This window comes from Ammospiza nelsoni, chromosome 5, assembly GCF_027579445.1.
Source record: "Ammospiza nelsoni isolate bAmmNel1 chromosome 5, bAmmNel1.pri, whole genome shotgun sequence".
Lineage (NCBI taxonomy): Eukaryota > Metazoa > Chordata > Aves > Passeriformes > Passerellidae > Ammospiza > Ammospiza nelsoni.
In genome coordinates this window covers 47612981-47631861 of record NC_080637.1, presented here as the reverse complement: position 1 = coordinate 47631861, position 18881 = coordinate 47612981, and the positions used below count along the sequence as shown (strand labels likewise).

Here is an 18881-nt window from a genome sequence, read left to right as displayed (position 1 = left end):
AAATCAGTTGAAGCATCTTGGCTTCTCATAAATCTCTGCTGAGGAGCATGCTTTCTGTATTTGCCTTGAGGCATCTGCTATGGATTGACCCCTCTGGTCTCTGGCTAACCTGGTTCACATGAGAAGCCTGAGAGGGGGTGGAATGTAGGAAGGCTGCCAGCTACAGCCTTCCATGCTAGGCTGAGCAGAAAGGCAATCAGGTTTCCTAAGCACTGTAACAGATGACAAGGTGTATATTTATACCACATACCCACGTACTTTGAGTGAATTGTGCAACATGAGATTTGTCATCATGCATCAGATCATAGTGTATCTAATTCAATACTGTGGTGCTGACAATGCTGGGAGAGCTGAGCTGCCTGCAGTGATGCACCTCACCAACTGTGCAATGTGGGAACAGAGGGTCTGCCATTAATATTCCTCCCCAGTTCCTCCAACAATCAACTGGTACCCTGGCTGTTCTTATTATCTGAGCAGGCAGAGCTGCAAATATAAATAATCACAAGTTTAGGCAGCCTTCTAATTACACCTAGTACAACCACAGAATTCATTTCTAGTCTGCCCCCTGGACTGGATATATTTTGAGTGGGATAATATGTCACACTGATTTCACCTTGCTTTCCTCTGTTAAAAGATTCCTGGGTTAGTTGCAGCCCGGATGCCAGCAGTGAAGCCTTATTCTAGTGCTGGAAGCAACCTGTAGCTTTTCACATCACTCCTGGTCCCATCTTTGATACCTCCCATGAGCTCCTCATTCCTTGCACACTTGGTTCTTGTTTGGTTTCATTTGTTTTGCAGTTTTTTGTGTTTTGTTATTGGTGGTGGTGGTTTGGTTTTTCTCTGTTGTCTTTGCTGTAAGGGAATCAAGCCGTTCTTCTGCTTTGGGTGTGCTGGCAGTCAGCCACGTTCTGTAAATGCAGCAGGTGCTGCTGCCTTTGTGTTCACAGTGCTGTCATCACCCTTTGATCAGGCCAGGAGTCACTTACTTTGCTTGGCTGGTTTGGGCTTCTGCCATTTGCAGAGCAGGGCTCTACCCTAAGGTGTCTGCAGCGGCTTTTGCAACACAGTCATGAATATGTAGAGATAATTTCAAACCCCTTAATGTGACCAATTATTGGACTACTTCTTCCCAGCCTACATAGTGTGACTTTTGGATCAGAGCAAGAATGTCTCTTGTCCAAAAAGCTCTTGCCCCTTTGGCTGTCCCTCATTCTTAGTGCTTTCTGCAGCTGATTTACTGTAGTCAAATGCCCTGAATTAGTCAGCTGTTCATCTGTGTCAAACACCTTTCTCTTGCAGTGACCTGCAGAAAAGAACCAGGGAAGAGGGAATCCTTTTGCTCTGCAGTTGAACCTCAGGCATGGGAATTTCTTTTCCCTCTTTCTCCTCTTTCAAAGGCTTCTCTTCCTAGTCCAAGGACTCTGCTGTGGACCTGGGCCTTGTGAAGCTTGGTCCCTGAAATCCCTGTAATGGCTCTTGCAGGAGTGACATGACTTTGTGTCTAACAGTCCATGTGGCACTGGGTCAGGGTCACTTCAGGCTGTGTTGAAGATGATTTTTGAGCAAACATCTGTCATATGACACAACCAATAGTGCTATTTGCTCCTATCCTTTTCTGCTTCCTTATGTTTTGTAATTGATCCATATTTGTTGGCATCTGCTTTTCTGTTTGATGTGTTCTGTCTTGGTGGTGCCAAATGTAAATTCATGTCTGTGTGCCCATAATGTAACAGGATTCAGAAGATGGTGGCAGGAGCTACTTGGTGTGGAGCAAAGACTGTCTCATTTGGAATGAATTATGCTTCAGGGACCAGATAACTAGGTTTGTCAAATGCCAGGGGACTCAGTGACTTTTTCCACCTGTACATTAGGGTACTGATCCTTTAGTAGCCCAAGTGATTTTTTTCAGCCAAACCAAGCTACCCAGAGTGTCCAGCAGCCTTCATATCCTTTGTAAGCTATCAGTGACAACAGTTTGTGGTGACTGAAATGCTGTTGGAGACCACTGTTTAAAAACTGAGACTGTTGCCTATGACGTGGTCATGTCAACAAGGCTGGCATTGCCTTGTCATCCTGTGAGTATCATATTGTCACATCTGTACCATGCTAGGACAGGACACAGACACCAGCCTGGCAGTGGGTGTGCTCCTGCAAGCTAACTGGCTAACTTCCCTCAGTGCTCAGTGGGTGGCTGATGTCTCGCCTGTCGGTGTTAGCCTTGGTCTTTGGTTACCCTGCACTTCTAGGAGTGCCAGGAGCGTGAGGAACAGCAGGACTCAGTGCCCACAGGACTAAGCAGTGCCCACAGCACCAAGCCTGCAGAGTTCAAGAAGCATTTGGACAATGCTCTCAGGCACATGGTGTGATTCTTGGAATGGCCTGTGCAGGGCCAGGAGTTGGACTTGAAGATCCTGATTGCTTCCTTCCAACTCAGCATATTCTATAATCTGTGACTCCTAGAACCTCCTGAGACCAAGACAAGTGTCCGCCCATGACACACTGTGAGCCCTTCCCACACCCTGCTGTAAGAGATCCCCTCTGGTTAAACCTCAGCTCCTGAAGATTCATGTCACCATTCTACCCGCAATTAGCATGTCTTAGCTCTCTCTGCAGTAGATTAATGGATAAAGAAAAATTTCCTACACAGCTGATTCTTGCTGCATCTTACCTCACAGCTCAGAGGATCATGCCCCAAGTTTTCTGAGATCTGCTAGTGTCCTGGGCTTTGGACTCTTTGCTCAAGCTCTGGAACTGCAGAGGTGTTTGGCCAGACAACGCTGGAGAGGCAACAGCTACATCAACCCAGGCATATACCTTGGTGATTTTGCTTTGGGACAGATGAGAATCTGCCAGGGTGAGAAAGTATGTTTCCAGCTTTCCTGAGTGTGAGGCAAAGCCTGGCACTGAGACTGAGTGATACCACTGCTCACACTGTCTGCCTGAGCTTGCAGGCAGCCTGAAACAGGAGCTCTGGGAGCTCTTCTCCTTCCCCCTTCCCTCCAGAACAGGAAATTTCATCTACTGGTATGCAAGAGAACATGGTAGTTCTGCATTGTCTGAAAGGGCTGGGCTGAGACTCAGTAAGAACAGCAAGTACTTCTGCTAACAAATATCTGAAACACTAATGGGGAAAAAGAAAAACAAAACAGAGCAAAACTCTATTAGAAAGGGAATCAGATTTTATTTTTATACCCACAAAGTTAAAAATATGCATTTAAAAATATTTACAATGACTATATATGAAATAACCTTTGTTAATGAAACACCAACATACAGTACTAGAATATATCCACCAAACTGATAAAGTCTACATAAGAAGAAAATGTAACAGAAAGAGAGAGAGAGGTAAATAGCATCCATGCACAATCTGTACTAACATGGTTTTTATACTCTCTACCTTGTAGATGTGAATGGAGTCACAGGAAATTTTGACCTAGTCTCTTGCAAATGCCTCTTGTGACTGAGATTCTTCAAACTAACAGAAATTAGTGGGTTGCAGCAGTACCAGTGCCTAACTTTCCTATGCCAGCCTTTCACATGGGGACCTTGTGTTACAGAGTGGACTCAGAATCTCTCAGCAACCCTGGGAGGTAGCTAGTTTTATGGAAGGATTTGGCAGATGAAAAGCACTGGGTTAAGTGGCTGGCCTAATGTTGTGCAGCAAGGAGCAAAACTCACAAGCCCTTCTTCCTCTCTCCTAGTCTCTCATTAGGGAATAACTTTCCTCTGCTAACCATTATCTGCTTTTCAGATGAGCTTTGTCACAAGGTGGGGCACTCAATTAATATCATATACCAGATGATGATATAGGAAAAAAGCCCTGCCTACACATAAGGACTTGTCTCCGTAAGGATCTGCGATGTAGCAGTGCTGTTACCATGTTCTGGAGGTGAACAGAAGATTATTGACACACATCCCGGTGGTTCCCTCCCTGCATATGTACCACTGAGCAACTGCACCCTCTGTAATTAAGAACCTCTGTATATCTTTACCTCTATTCTCTCTCTCTCTCTCTCTCCATCATCCATGCCTGTATATTTGCCATTCCTACTTGTATCTTATTCAATCATGGGAATATCAAATAGAAAACAGAACAGCAAAAAAATTTGCTGCCTTATTTTTGTAGATTTTTTAATACAAAATTAATTCAATTTCTATTGTTTTTTTCTCAATTTAATGTCTTTAGCATTCTCTTATGTGCATATATATATATATATATATTTAAAAATGTAACAAAAGGCCCATCCCATTTGTATCAATGGGCAAATAAAGGGGTCATAATCCTCACTTGCCCTACCCACAAGGCACACTCAAATGTAAGTGAGAAGGGCTCTAGGAAGAGAAAAAGATATAGCCCTTGTTCATGTGGTGCCCTTTAATCATCACTGCTGAGCTTGAAGCTTTGTGAAGGTATGGCACAACGTTGCAGAAAAGGAGAAGAGCTGTCTGGGTCACTTGCAGATTTCTAGCCCCAGAAGTGCTAGATCAGTAGGAGTTGTTTCTCCCTCTCTTTGATGAAGGAGGTTCTGAGGATTCTAGCTTTGTTAGTGATTTTTCTGCGGTGGCAATGGTGATGATGGTGGCTGGTTTTGTCTATTGGCCCAACAGTCCTCTCAGCAGAGTAATTCTTCCCCACTCCCAGTAGCCAACCCTCTCCCCTGGACACCCATCAGCCTTATTTTTTCCTAAGAACAAGGTAGAGGATGCCGATGATGAAACTGAAGCAGAAGCAGATCCAGGCCAATATGAAGCAGTAGCCATGGTGAGGATTTGTGGCGAACGCCACTGTGCTTGTGAACCGAGCTGTGTAAATGGAGACTGCAATCAGAATGCACATCCCTGTGGGAAGGAAGAGGGAAAAGAGAGTTGGAAAACGCACAGAAACCAGCATTGCCGCAGGACTTCTGAAGTGCTGCTGTCCCCCGAGATTGTAATGCACGTCTTGTGCCATATGAGAGAGGAGCTGCTGCCCATTAGGCTTATTTGTGGAGGATATCTTGTGCAGCTGTGATGACATAAGACACTTGGGGCTTGTTTAGTGGGTGCCATGAGGAATAAACCTTTGTTAGGAGAAAATCAGTAATAAGATCTGACGACAGTTTGGTGCTACGTATTGAATCCCAAGTGCAGTAGCTAACTGTTTATTCCCCTGCTCCCCAAAACACTTGAATCCTTTTTGTTGTTTTTCAATGGTCTTTTGCAAAACCCACTGGGATTTCCTAATGAAAATCTGGAAATGCTTTCATTATATACAGCCAAAAAAATCCCAACCCAACACTTTCCCATTCCCCGGTGCTTTGTTTTGTAACAAAAATTGGGCCACTGGAAACATTTACTGGCTGACAACCTCCCCTGGTGACCATACGTGGCTACTTGTGTTCACAGAGGCAGTGGGACACACCCAGGGAGCCAAGGCACCGTGTGCAGGTGCATACTCACAGCAAACCAGCATGACGGCTCCGGTCATGTAGAAACGTTTGCCTTTTTCCAGGGTGAACAGCTGGACAATGAACAGGACAAGCGCCACAACGGAGAAAATGATCGAGAGGATCATAAAGGCTTGCACGGCTTTGAGGGAAGCTGTCAAAACACAGAGAATGGATTGGAGAAGGTCAGGACTCAGTCTCGGCAGTGCTCATCAACGTCCTGTGATTCACCACGACGAAAATGCGGCTGTAACTTACCCTCATCCTGACTGCTGACTGGCAGCTCAGTGCAGGTCCTGTTGCACAGCAGCCACAGTCCTTTCGAGATCGTTGCATAGTTAGAAGAACCCACCATCCAAACCTGAAACAGGATAGAACAGAGGTTGTGTCTTGGGGCAGGAAAGCTTCTTTACTCTTCTATCAGACTAAACCATGAAGCGAGCACGAGTAGGCCAACTGCCCAGAAACGTCGGCACCGGACAGGTGGGACACTGGCTTCCAGTGCCAGGAGTCATGTGGACTGGGCAAAACACCGTGAGGTCTGTTCCAATCATCGTGGAGAAATCCCCCAGGTCATCCTGACTCTCCTCCTGTGCGAGGCGGGTGCGAGGGGACCCCAAAATGCGCTCCGACGGCTGGCGGGGGGCCCGGGCAGCGCCACCAGGGATCCCCCTGGGCACAGAGCTCCCATGGGCCCGCCGCGCCCCTCGGCGTGGGATGCGCCAGGTGGGAACAGCCCCGGGGAACAGTGCCGGCACTGCTGGATGCGCCAGGTGGGAACAGCCTGGCCCCGGCCGGGGAACAGTGCCGGCACTGCTGGATGCGCCAGGTGGGAACAGCCTGGCCCCGGCTGGGGGGACAGTGCCGGCACTGCTGGATGCGCCAGGTGGGAACAGCCTCTCTCCCCATGGCCACGAGTGGGTGTTCCCCACCCTCACCTGAGAACCCACCCCTGATCTGCCTGCCAGCCGTGTCTAAGGCCGGCTGTCTGCGGGAGGTGACAGCCATGCCTCGTCCAGGGCAGCCCACTTACGTTGGCAATGGTGGAGACAAAGAGCATGATGACAGTGGCGATGTGGACCACAAAGATACCAGCCAGCAGCACCAACATCTTGGGTCTTTTCTAGGTGGTGTCACCGACACAGAGAGCTCTGAGGGAGAACAAGAACAGAGGCAGGATGTGAAGAGAGTCAAAGAACAGCATTGCCGTAAGATTTGTTTACATGCAAAAACCCAGGCTGATCTTAGGTTCACTCTGGAAATGTGGAATCACCAAAAAAAAAAAAAAAGCCACTAGAAACTTAGTCAAAATCTGCTCAAGAAGTTAAACAGAGCCCACAGATTAAGGAGCCAATATGGGAGGAGATGTAGAGCATGGGTAGATAACCTGGGGGCATTTAAAAAATAGCCTGAATATATACACAGGTTGCTTAGATTGATGTGTGTTAATGTAAAGTAAAAATGCCATACTCCAGGCATATATTCTAGGAAGAGGAGGTTTTGCCCATGGGATTCACAGAGGTCAGGAAAGATTCTTCTCTTCCTGTTCTCCTCTGGTGTCTCAGCCTCTTCCAACTGGTCTGGGTCACAGGCAAGTGGTATGGAATGGGGGACTGTGGGCTCCTTGGTGCCTCAGCTGTGGAGTAGTTGTGGAGAGTGAGCCAGAGGGGTGGCCACTACTCCACAAACCACTCCTTTAAGTGAAGGGGATAGTACAGAAATGCCATGAGGTTTTCTGGAGCTGGGGAAGATGCCCAGGTTTGCAACGAAAACTGCCTGTTTCCCTTTTAAAACTTGAGGCATGAAGGTCACTTTATTAACACAGTAAGGTTCTCCTGTAATGCAAATTCCTCTTTGGTTTGTTTTGGTTATTTTTGCCTCTGTACCCTGCAAACTTTTACTTTTTTTTAAGACTTCCTGTCATTGATGAACATGTGATTGGAAAGAGAGAGGGGAATGTGCTTTAGAAAGCTTGCATGACATGGTTTGTCAAAACTGATTGCTTCTCACCTGAAAACGTGAAATACAAGGAACAAATCTAAGCTGTGAGAATGAGCGCAGACAATTCACAGAAATCAAGTGAGTGTATTTCAGTCAGAAGCATTTTGAATCCACTCTCTGGTCAGTAAGCTTCCTAGAAAGTTTGACAGGTTGTGCTGCTCTTTCCCTCAGAAGTATCAAGCATGTGATTAATGTTAGCTGTCAAGTTATTTTGGTCCAGGTGACTCAGGTAGGGTCTGATGCTGTCACCATTTTACAGGGTGTGGCAACACTGTCATGAAACAACACACTTATACTTTATGATGCCCTTCACACAAACTGTGACAAAAGGCTTTGTACAGTCCCATTCATGTGTCTTTTTCACTTGATGACTCCACCTACTCCACTACTGTCTTTCCTCTCACTGTGGCCATGAGTGGGAGGGTATTCCTGTAAAAGGCTGCAGCTGTTCCTGGCACTGCTTCGTTACCATTTCCCAAACCACAGTGGGTAGGCAGGGCTTCTCCATCAGTGGCACTTTGACCAGTTCAGCATTAGCTGGGGACCAGGAAGAATTCCTTGAGTTTAGGATCTCAAGGAACCAGTTCTGTTAGGTCACTGCTCCCACCCAAACTAGGCTACTCTTCAGTGAGACAGATTAGGTTTGGTGACTAGTCCCATCTCCTCAGCAAATCATGTCTACTTTAAGGTTTCCTTCACCTGGAGAACTCTCTGGAGATGTTAATCCCTGACTTGCTGAATGTGGGCCAGGTTTGCTTGTCTGCTTTGGGGTGTCTTGGCAAACTCGTGATCTAGAGCTTGGTTTGGCTGGATGCCCTGGTCACTGCGACCTCTCTTGTCACAGTGCCTCCCTTAGTGATGATCCTGGAGAAAGCACAGCCTTCTTAGGACTCGTACTCTGACTGTAGTGACAGACACTTATGATTTCAGCACTGCTAAAATTCAGGTTCTCAACGGTATATGCAGGCTACCACATCAACACACTTAACCTAAGAGTTAAACCCCTTCTTTCCATTGTAAAAGGAACAAGAGTTTCAAAATGCTGGATGGCGACTGATACAGATATCACCACTGCAACTCAAACTAGAAACTATTGCTGTTGCCATGACTAAGTGACAAATCTGCAGCAAATTCTTGAGTCAAATCTTTCTGTCCCTTTGACTACTTCCCTTTATTTTTCTTTATTTTTTTTTGTTACCTTGGTTCTTACACAAACTTTAACAAGTGCTTTTGACACTATAGGGTGCTGACTAGCATAAACCAAACTGACAAATTTGCCTGCTCTGAAATTTGCCTTTACTAAACAGTGGCTAAACTTTCTTCTTTCTTAGATGGATGTATTTTTCCATGGCCTCTTTAAAATCTCATTCAGCTTTTTTTTTGTTCTTATTATTTTTTAGGAAGCTTCAAACAAAGCTTTCTACTTGAAAGATTAAAAACCTACTTTCATGACATCCTAAGGACTAGAACAGTCCTTTTGAGTGCATCTTTTGTTTGCATTCAGAAATGAAAATGAGGGATAAAATGTTACTTTACAATGTAAAAAATAAAAAACCAAAATCATGACCCCACACCCAGGACTTTGACCAATACTCGAAGAAAAAAACTGAAATCCTTTATTCCCTTTGCCTTTTCTGCCTATTTTAGCACTGCAGGAGAGCAGTGTTAGTTCAGGTGCTTTCAGTGCACCTACTTCCTGAGAACGTCAGCACCTCTCCCTGAATACACACGATATCAAACGCAAACTCCCCCAGGGGATATGTCCTCACAGCTCAGTTTTGATTCTTTGTGAGTTAAAGCACAAGCCTCCCTCTGTATTCATTTGCTTTCCCTTTTCTTCATCTCTCTCTGCCTGTTAAAAAAAACACGAGAGAACAATCCCAGAGGAGCTGTGGGTGAAGGAATGGCACTGAAATAGATTCACTTCTGCCTCTGATGCTGTGGCGTGGACATTTCCTCCCATTAGACAGAGAAACTGGCAGAGCATCAGGGACTGACAGGATACCGTTTCCATTTGTTAAGTGTGAGACATCTTTCTCCACTACAGGGTGGGGTCACATTGCTGGAGCAATAGGACAAAATTGCATGCAAATGCCTTTTCTTCCATTCCCCTACCTAAGCTGCAGCTGCATTTGGAGTTCCTCAGGCTCTTCCTGGGCTATGAGTCAGTCTTAGCCTTCCTAGAGCTGCCAGCTTTTTCCACTGACTCACCCCAAAGCTCTCAAACCCCACAATAATTTAACCCTGAAAGATTAAGTGCTCAGGACACTGTCAGTTTTAGGACTGCTTCTCAAGAAACAGTCAAGCAAACAATTTGTGAGTCTTCCCCAAGCATCCTTCAGAGGAGAGACCCCAAGTAAGCCACGAAAAAAAGCAATGAGACATAACAGTAGAAGGACTAGGGGCAGGGCAGGCTGGTGGGGAGGGGAAGGTCATGCATGTACTGAACAGCCTGCATGAGTCAAGGGAAGATCTTGTGCTGATAACAATGGACTTTCCTTTTCATGGGGTGATGGATGAAGGGAAATAACAAGCCACACCAACAGTAAGCATGAATAAGAATCACCATAGAAGCCTTCAGCACAAAAAACCTGCAGATAAGCATGACAGACTCTTAGCTGTGTACAGACTATTTCTGACCATGCAGGAGTACACATGTTGGGGAACAACACACAGCTCTGCTGCACCCCAGTTCCAGCTCAAGCAGGCTGGTACTATCTAGTGCCTAAAACTAAGACAAAGCCTTCTCATGCAGGCAGATTTTTGCCACCAGAATCACCCCTCTGTCTACCTAAGTGTTTTGGACATTCTGTCTGAGGGCAATACAGAGAAGTGAGTCCTTACCCCTGGTTTGCATCCAGCAAAGGATCAGGATGGAATGTGTAGTGCCACTTGGAGACATGATAAAGGCCAGTGGTATAGCTCCTCAAATATAGGGAGGGAGTTACTCAAGAGGGTAAGCCAGATTAGGGAGAGGTCCTTTGCTTGTGACAGAAAGTGCATTGCAGGGAAAGGACTGCAATGGTAAGTGGGGTAAGTGTACAGGATGTTTCTGCTGGAACAGTGGGGTTGTTTCGGGTGAAAAATCAGGGCACTCTCAAGTAAATTTGAAATATTTCAGATCTCAAGTATTCCTTAATGGATGTAGCTCATCTGACTTCCATTTCCATCCTCCTCTCTGAGCTCAGGTCCCTGCTTGGAACTGCCTCTCCCAGGCTGAGTTGGTGAGGTGTACTGTGAGAGAAGCTGGCTGAGGTGAGAACCCAGTCAATATCCCGTAGCTCCCTAGAGTTTCCAGGGAGAAGAAGACATCTAAAATGCACTGCCTGTGCACACTGGTGACCTCTGACTCCTTTCAAAGTGAATTTTTCAGCTGAGGACCCTTTAGTTCAATACATTATATTTCTCAACAATGGAAAGATGGCTTTTTGGGGAAAAAACAAATGCCTTTAGTTAGAATGTCAACAAAAATCTCCATAGATTGAAAACAACTAACTCAAAAGAAATTCTGCCTTTCCCAGCTGCCCCTACAGAATATAAGGAAGGCAGTAGTAAGTCTTGGCCACTGTCTGAGGGGCACAGAGTCACAGCAGAATACTGGTGATTCAAATCAGGGCCAAGGCCACTTGGAAACGAAGGATAAAACTGGACAGTAATGGACACAAAGTAAAAACTGTCTGGTATTGTTTGAGACAGCCACAAGCTTCCACCTCTGTTACCAGTGCATTCCTCAGTGCAAAGCCAACCCACAAATAGCAATGCTGCCATGTTGCTACCAGTAAGGGAAACCTCAATGTGGTCTAAAACCTTCTGCAGAATTTGTACACATGCCTTTTTACTGATCTGAGACCATGACTGCATCTTAGCCCTGCTACAACTGCACACCTTGTCCTTGTGTGGGTTATAAGCACCAGTCCTCATTGTGCCCAGAGCCATTTCACAGTATGCGAAGATGTGAATACCTCTCTGATATTTCAGTGGCATGATGACTTTGGACATGTCACGACATTACTAGAAAGCTCATGACAACTTTAAACAACAGGAAACTTTGTTTCCACCTTTTGCTCTGTCTCTTGCTTCAGATCCTGATGATTCCAGAGTCCTTGCTGACTCCAGACTTTTACAAACGACTGTATGTCAGCACTGCTGTTGACAGCCTGGTTTTGACAGACCAGCCTGACTCAATTTACAAGTCAGATGCTTTTTATAGACATGTTGATGAGTAGGTTGGTGCCTCTGGAAAGAGATTTCACTCTGTGTGTGGGAGAAGGGCTGGGCAGGAGGCGTGCGTGGGCACACGAGACCTTGGAGCCTCTGGCTCATGGCACTGAGATCTCACCTACAAATGGGAACTGGCTGTGGTGACCACAGCAGCACAGACCATGGGCACAGCAAGGCTGTAAAACCACCAGGTTAATGTCAGCCAAAAGGAAAGTGCAGCCCAGCCTGAGGGGCTACAGCTGAAAATAAGTTATGGAATAAGTAAATGGAAGATTTTGTCTGGTTCGTGTGAAGCATTTCCTGGTGAAATGGATCAATTCCACTCTCTCTCCAAGAGATCAGTGGAACTGCCTTCCCAAGGGAGGGGTGAAACACCAGCATGTGAAAAATTTCTTATGGGATCTGACAAATTCCTCAAGAATCCACCCTTGGTGATGAACCGCCACTCACTGAGAGATGCAGAGGGGAGTCACAAAAGATGACACATAAGGGTTTTCCAGCTCTAATGCTCATGATTCATATAAGAGTGGGGAAATATCAGAATTCCTAGGGCAGACAGTGAGAAATTGGCATTTTCTCCAGAAGAAACCACCCTCAAGTGCTCAGCCATGTGACAACATCAACTGAAACGCCAGTGCTGGCTTGGTAGTGGGAAAGGGAAGAGACAGCTGCCTGGGGCCTGGCGGGCAGCCAGCAGCGCTGCTGGAGGAAAACACTGTCACTGCTCACCCCAGGGAAGGGCTGGGACTGAAGGGCAGCGAGTAGAGGGAGGGTGGGAAGGGAACCCCAGCGATAAGGGAGGCACAGAAGGGTTCCTCTGCTCCCCCAGAGGCGCCATGCAGAGCCCTCTCACCCCTCAGAGCGCTGGGTGCTCCCTGGGTGGGTTAATTAGACCCCTGAATGCTGGCAGGAGCTCCAGCAAGATTCTGAGATACACGAGAAGCATTTGTGGGAGGACCGACAGTCTGGGTGTTGAGGCGTTGTGTGTGTGCATCTGCAGCTCTGTGTGGCTCCCCACATGACTGGGAATGTGCATCTGTGGGATCCCTGTGAACTCTGTGTGTCTGTCTGTCTGTGTGTGTGTGCACAGCTTCCTTATGGGTGCATGGGTCATCTACCTGTGCCACACTGGCAGTGCCCACATGGGAGAAACTCTCTGACAGCTCTGACAGGAAAGCTCAGGTTACAGAGAGGTATGAGCAAAGTACACAGATCACTTGTGGTGGAACTTCCTGCTTTTCTCTTTGCAACCTCACTTAGACAGAGGTTGAAGGATGGTGAAGCCCACATCAGCTGTGCTTTTGGCTGCATTCTTGGATTAAAACTGCAGTCCTGTGATTTGCACAGACAGTCTTGTGTAGATATTCCTTTTTTTCTTTTCCAAAGGAGGATAACTCTAAAAAAGAAGTTGCATCTTACAGTGTGTCTGTCTCTCAAAACTGCAAAACCTCTGAACATGCAAGCACGGCCCATGAGACGCTGAGGAAAGTGTGACTGGGGCATCTAAAGAGTCTGAGCTTTTGGGTCAGTTTGCTTTCAGGGTGCCTTTGCTCCTGCAAGCCATCTTGGAAAAGACTGTGCAGGATTCAAATAGAAAATTGTGTGAAAAATCCTTCTTTCAACTGAAGTGCACAAGAGATGAACTGGGGGGAGCGAGCATGTGAATAAAGCAGACACAGGAGGAGGCTGTGCACCCTGGAGCTGGTCAGTGCTCTGTGCAGGGTGGGGTAAGGATGGCTGTGGTGTAAAATACCCCATCTGGCTCTCAGAGGGCTCCTCACACCTGTGATCAGTAAGATATAAGCTGGTTCATGTTCCACGTGGCTCTGGAGGCATCAGGAGCTCCCCTGCTGAGGGCACAGCCCCTGGCCCAGCTGCAGGCCCTGGAGGCCGGCCCACAGCCCACAGCTCACAGGCAGGCTGGCCCCGCTGCCCAGGCTGCCACAGCCAGGGATGTGCCCGGCTCTCCTTCAGCAGGGGCCCACCTTCCTGCAGCTGCTCTTCAGCAACCCTCTGACCAGCCTGCTCCAGGCTCTGAGCATTTTGTAGCTCTCCCCTCTTGCTCCCAAGGCTCTCACTATCCTTCCCAGAGGCTTGCTGGAGCCAATACAGGGAAGATATCTCTCTGGAATGAGAAGAATGTGGACAATGGACCCAGTCGTGGAGGTTGCTTTCACAACTCCCCTCCTTCAGCAGACTCTGCCCTGCAAGGGCAAAAGGACAACAAAGGTCCTCGCCCTGGATTTCCTCAAATACAAAAACATATTGCCAGGTGGCCTCGCATCACAAGGGCTAAGCCTTCAGCATGAGTCTCTGTTCACCTGTGTCAGCCACCCCAGTGCTCAGGGTTCAGTGCATTTCCTGCAGGACTGGGGATGACCCAGCCCAGTTCTGTCCCTGGGCTCTCCTCATGGGTGTCTCCCCATGCCTCTGCTACAGACTTGTTTTCACAGGGTAAAGGGGATAGATCTCAATTATGATCTTGGCAAACTTGTCACTCCCTTGGGCAATGTGGGTTCTGGAGCTGAGCTGTCCTAACCTGTCCCTCCCTTCTATGACAAGGCATGGGCTATATTTGGTCTAACCAAGAGTGCACCTTCCATATACTCTCTGCCCTCCTGAAAACAGTTCAGGAGGAGCAGGATGCATGAAACTGCAAATTTGGCCAGAGTTTCCTTTGTTCATTGTCAAGCTGCTCTAGCTAAAGAGGTACTTTCCAAAACTCTCCCAGCAGGGTTTGAAGAAATCACAGTCCAGATGGCAGCCCCGAGATGTGCTGCTTTGCTGCTCTCCCTGCAGTGTAATGGCAGAAAGCAGCTTAAGAGGCACTCCAGATTTCCCTCTGGGCAGTTTATGCAGGCAACTGCTGCTTCATCCTGTGTCATGCTGTGGGATGACTGGGTGTGGACTGGCCCTGACAGAGGATCAATACAGGAATAACTGAGATGTGCTTCAGCACATTTGTTTACAGCCACTGTTGAAATGACTGTGAGTTAGTTATCAATCCTAGCAGGGCCATAGAGAAGAGCCTCCTTTTCTGTGAATGCTGCTTTGCCTCAGCAGAAAAGACCAATGAAGTATTAAACATCCATCTTCAGATGTGAAGATTGGAAATCCCCTTCCTCACCCTCCCTTTTAGAGGAATGGAAGAGCAGCTCCCTGCCTTGAAGGAAGGGTAAATAAATCTAATTTTTTTTTAGTTTTAGCTCATTAATTTTTTGTTGGAAAACAGAAAGAAGGAAAAAAAATTCGGAGTGCTATTCTTTGCAGCCTGCCTTATGTTGCACTGGGTAACAGTGCTGTCACCTCCCTGTTGAAAGGTACAGGCACAGGAACCTGTTGAGATCAAAGGGGTCTAGTATTGCTATTTCTGCCTTAAAGGGCACTTGAGCATCTGAGGGCAAATTCCAGCCCAGCATCAGGTGTCTCCTCCTTTGCCATCCACGCAGCACTCAGTGAAGGGAGCACTGAGTGACCTGGGGCTGAGCAAGGGGAAACGTGCCACAGGAGGGTGTCCCACCAGCCAGCTGGGGATTATGGGCCCCCTGAAGGCCCATGGGAGCAGGCAGGGCTGTGGAAGCAGGCTCCCTCCTGCTTTTGCTTGCTCTGAGGAAACAGAAGTGGGCACAGGCTGAGTGCTGTGTGCGAGCCTTGCGGCTTGGGAGGGTGACGAATGGAGAGAAGGATTAGTGCTTGCAGCAAATCTCCTCAGTCTCATTATAAGCAAGGCCCTGAGGTGGCTCTTTCACCAAAAAACATGCTGGCTATTATCAGCAAATCTCCCAGAACTGTTTCAAAATACAACCTCTGCTCCACCCCAGACCGCCAAACAGTAATTCCTGCGTGCACTGCACCGCTCCTACACTGCAAAACTCAAAGACCACCGGCTAGGCCAGAAGGGCCAGTTTTCCAAGCCCAGGGCTCTGTGTCCTCAGCAGCAGGGTCTCACTGGGGGAGCTCTAGCAGCCCTGCAGCTGAGGCACCCACTCCCAAACTTGGTGCTTCTCCACAGGATCCCAGGTCAGACACTCCTGCATTAATGTGTCCTTGGGTGTGGCTGGATTCCCTGGCTGTCAGGGGTATCCCTGGGGATGGCATGTGCCCAGTGGAGATCCCGGCTCTCACACAGGGGTGGCCGGGATGAATGGCTCATGTGTGTCACATGTCTGGGTGGTTAGTCATAGCTGGGGAGCTTCCACAGGAGCCTACTGACAGGAATTCCTCAGTGTGGGTGGGTTGCAGGGCCACACCAACACGCTGCATTTCAAGGGGTGCTTCCAGGCACTGCAGTGTTAGAAGGGCACCTCAGTTGTGATCCAAAGGAGCAAATAGAAATAACCTGCCTTCAAGCCCTCACTCCCTCAGTGCCCACAGTCCCCAGGTGGACTGGGTGGAGGCATTTGGCTGGCTTAAACCCCTGTTATCATAGGAAGAGTAGCTAATGGGCTCCAGGTTTTCACACTCTTCATGCCCACCTCCCTGGAGTGTTTGCTCAGAAAAGAATCCCACTACATCCAGAAATGTCAAGTGGGCAGTTTCTGGGCAAATCTGCTCTCAAAGCTGCCTTGAGGAATTCAAAGCTTCTGAGTGAAAGTTGTTCTGTGGCCACAGCATTTTTTAAATATCAGTATGATTTAGTTGTTAATCTTATTAAGTGACAACCTCCAAAAATGCTTTCTTCCCATTCCAGTTTCTGATGCCCTGGAAACACTCGCTGCCTCAGTCAGTTTCCCCACCACTCCAAACACATTTATTTCTTAGTCAAAAGGCACCACTGCATGACTGAGCTACAAGCAGCAGGGCGAGAGGGGACTTAAAAATTCACAAAATCTATCCTTTTTCCAAAAAGTTACTGTCAGCTCAGCTTCTAGCTCATTCATATAGTAATTATGCACAGTCCCAGCCTGAGCCCCACCCATTCCTGGCTGTATTGGGCTAAATACTGTTCAGTCTCTTTCAAACCCCTGAAACTGTGCAGGGGCGGGCTGAGTTCCTGCAACAGGAACCAGTGTGGTGCCAACAAACTGGCTTTGCTGCACTCCCTTTCGCAGACCTCAAAAATAGCTCGGATTTGACCGCAGGATGCAAACCGCAGCAGGCAGACGAAACAAGAGAAATGGTGAAGAAGAGGAGGGAAAGAAAGAGGGGCTGGTTGTGTAGAAAAAAGGCAGGTGAAGAGGGAGAATTGGCAGTCTCTGCAACCCTACACTTCCCATCAGTGTCTCTAGCTCCTTGACACACCCTTCCAGCAGACCTTGGTGCTCTAGCAATTCACCCGCTCCCCCTCGCAGTGCTCCCCACTCCAGTGGCTGTGCTGCCACACAAGGCGTAACACAAATTTCTGCCCTTCACGTGGCCCTTCTGCTCAGAACTGGGGCTTGGCTTCTTTCTGGCTTCTTTCAGGAGCCAGAGCCCCTGGAAAAAAGAGATTATCTCCATTGTACTCCAGAGTCTGTGGCTTTGGGGCCTCTCAGTCTTCACTTGGAATGATTGCTATTGTTTTAAATTAGAGCTTGGCAAACTAATTATGGGGGGGAGAGAGACAAGCAGAAGTATTTGAGCGCCAGAAAAACTGAGCCTGCAGCCCTAATTCCAAGCAGGCATGTTTCCACATTTGTCAACAATGCTACTCCAAAAGCACAGAGCAGCTCCTGAGTGCGAGCGGGCCCAGGTTGGGCACCCGTGCCTGCAGCCTGGCTGCACGTGTCCTGGAGGTGAAAATAACATTGCTGCTGCCAGCACTCCGAGGCTGCAACCAGGGTGCTTTGCAGCGCCCCTTTGCCCCGTAAGGCAGCTGGATTTCAAAGCAAAAGATGAAAATTAAGGTGCGTGCCATAGCCAGCTCGAGTGCCAAGACGAAGAGAAGTGAAGGGGCAGAGGAGAAAGGCAGACTGGTGCTGTTAGGAGAGGAGAGCAGCCGCTGAGGGAGCATAGTTGGTGAGGATTTTCAAGAACAGCTCTTACCGTGTGGGCTGGGGCGGGTGCTGGCACCTGTGGAAGAAGGAGCGTGCTGGGCTGCAGTGCCGGTGTCCCGGAGCGCAGAGCCGGAGTGAAGGGGAGTGACCTGCTGGTGGTTTAAGTTTCCTCCGGTGGTGTGGGAGGGTGGTGTCTTTCCACTCTGTTTTAAAGGAGTTACTATGAATCAGACTGCCTTAAAGAGAAGGAAAAAAAAAAAAATAAAATTAATGAGCTACGCCCTGTTTTGTTGGCAGGGTGTCAAGAGTCTCTGGGAGGAAACCAGCGATTCAAAGAAATCTGTGCAGGGCTGCCTGTGACTCAGTGTGCAGCGCAGAGACCGCAGCCTGGAAAAACGGCTGACGCTGATCCAGCTGAGTAAGAGAGGCCCACAACAGCATCTGTTTATAAAACTGAACTTCTGGTTGTCATAAAAAAAAAAAATAAAAAATGTATAGTTACAAATGTGGCAACAGGGCTTCAACAATAAAATCACTCAAACAAACAGTGGGTTGGCAGGGGGGATCCTGGGGCTGGGTGAGTCACCGTATCCCCTCCCGTGCTGCATGCAGAGAAGGCACTGAGGCTGACAGCACGGGGGAATTCAAATCGGACCTGTGAGGCTGACATGGACAACACTTTTGGGAATATATCAAGGAGTAGAGATGCTCAAAATGCAGCCCTGCTCTGGTGGTGACTCTGGAGTGATTTGGTCAGATAGTGGTGGTTTGCTTCCGCAGAGAGAGCACGCAGGGAAGAAGAAATAAGGAGCTTGTTATTCACAGTTTTCTGATGTCAGCATTTCTTGCCATCTTAAAGACTTCTAAAAATAGGTCCTTTACATTTGCTGAGAATTGGCTGGTGGAGTTGTCTCATAGATGCTACAGGCAAGATTGAATAGGGATGTGCTTGAGATGTGGGTGAAAGGGGAAGAAGTTTGTCAGGAAGCATCTGTGTTAAAATACGATCCATACTGCAATAGAGCTGGCGGTCTGCTACTACCCTGCCTTTGCAAGGCCCAGCAAGAGATAAGCAGATACTGACAAAATACCTGGCAAAAGTCTGAGGATGACATTTGATTGCCTTTATTTGAAAAACAAAGCTGGTTCTCTTTGAAATCTATACAGATTAAAAGATCTTACTGGTTTTCATATTATTCCTGCTGTATGGTGTTATTGATATGTGTCTGGTCTGGTCTAATTTTACACTATAGCAACGTGCTTAGAAAAGAGCTATGGATAAAACAGCAGCAAAGATGACACATATGGTGGGCAAAGA

At 47.6% G+C, this 18881-nt stretch overlaps 1 protein-coding gene across 1 annotated transcript; it reads right to left on the bottom strand.

Moving 5' to 3' along the window:
• Positions 1-3157: 3157 nt before the first annotated feature.
• On the bottom strand, positions 3158-17765 carry EMP1 (epithelial membrane protein 1). Its single transcript, XM_059472518.1, has 5 exons — positions 17613-17765; positions 6460-6577; positions 5685-5787; positions 5440-5580; positions 3158-4839 (listed from the first exon to the last, which is right to left on the bottom strand). Exons 2-5 carry the CDS (start codon positions 6535-6537, stop codon positions 4676-4678), a joined length of 486 nt encoding a protein of 161 aa, XP_059328501.1. The 5' UTR covers positions 6538-6577; positions 17613-17765; the 3' UTR covers positions 3158-4675.
• Positions 17766-18881: the final 1116 nt, after the last annotated feature.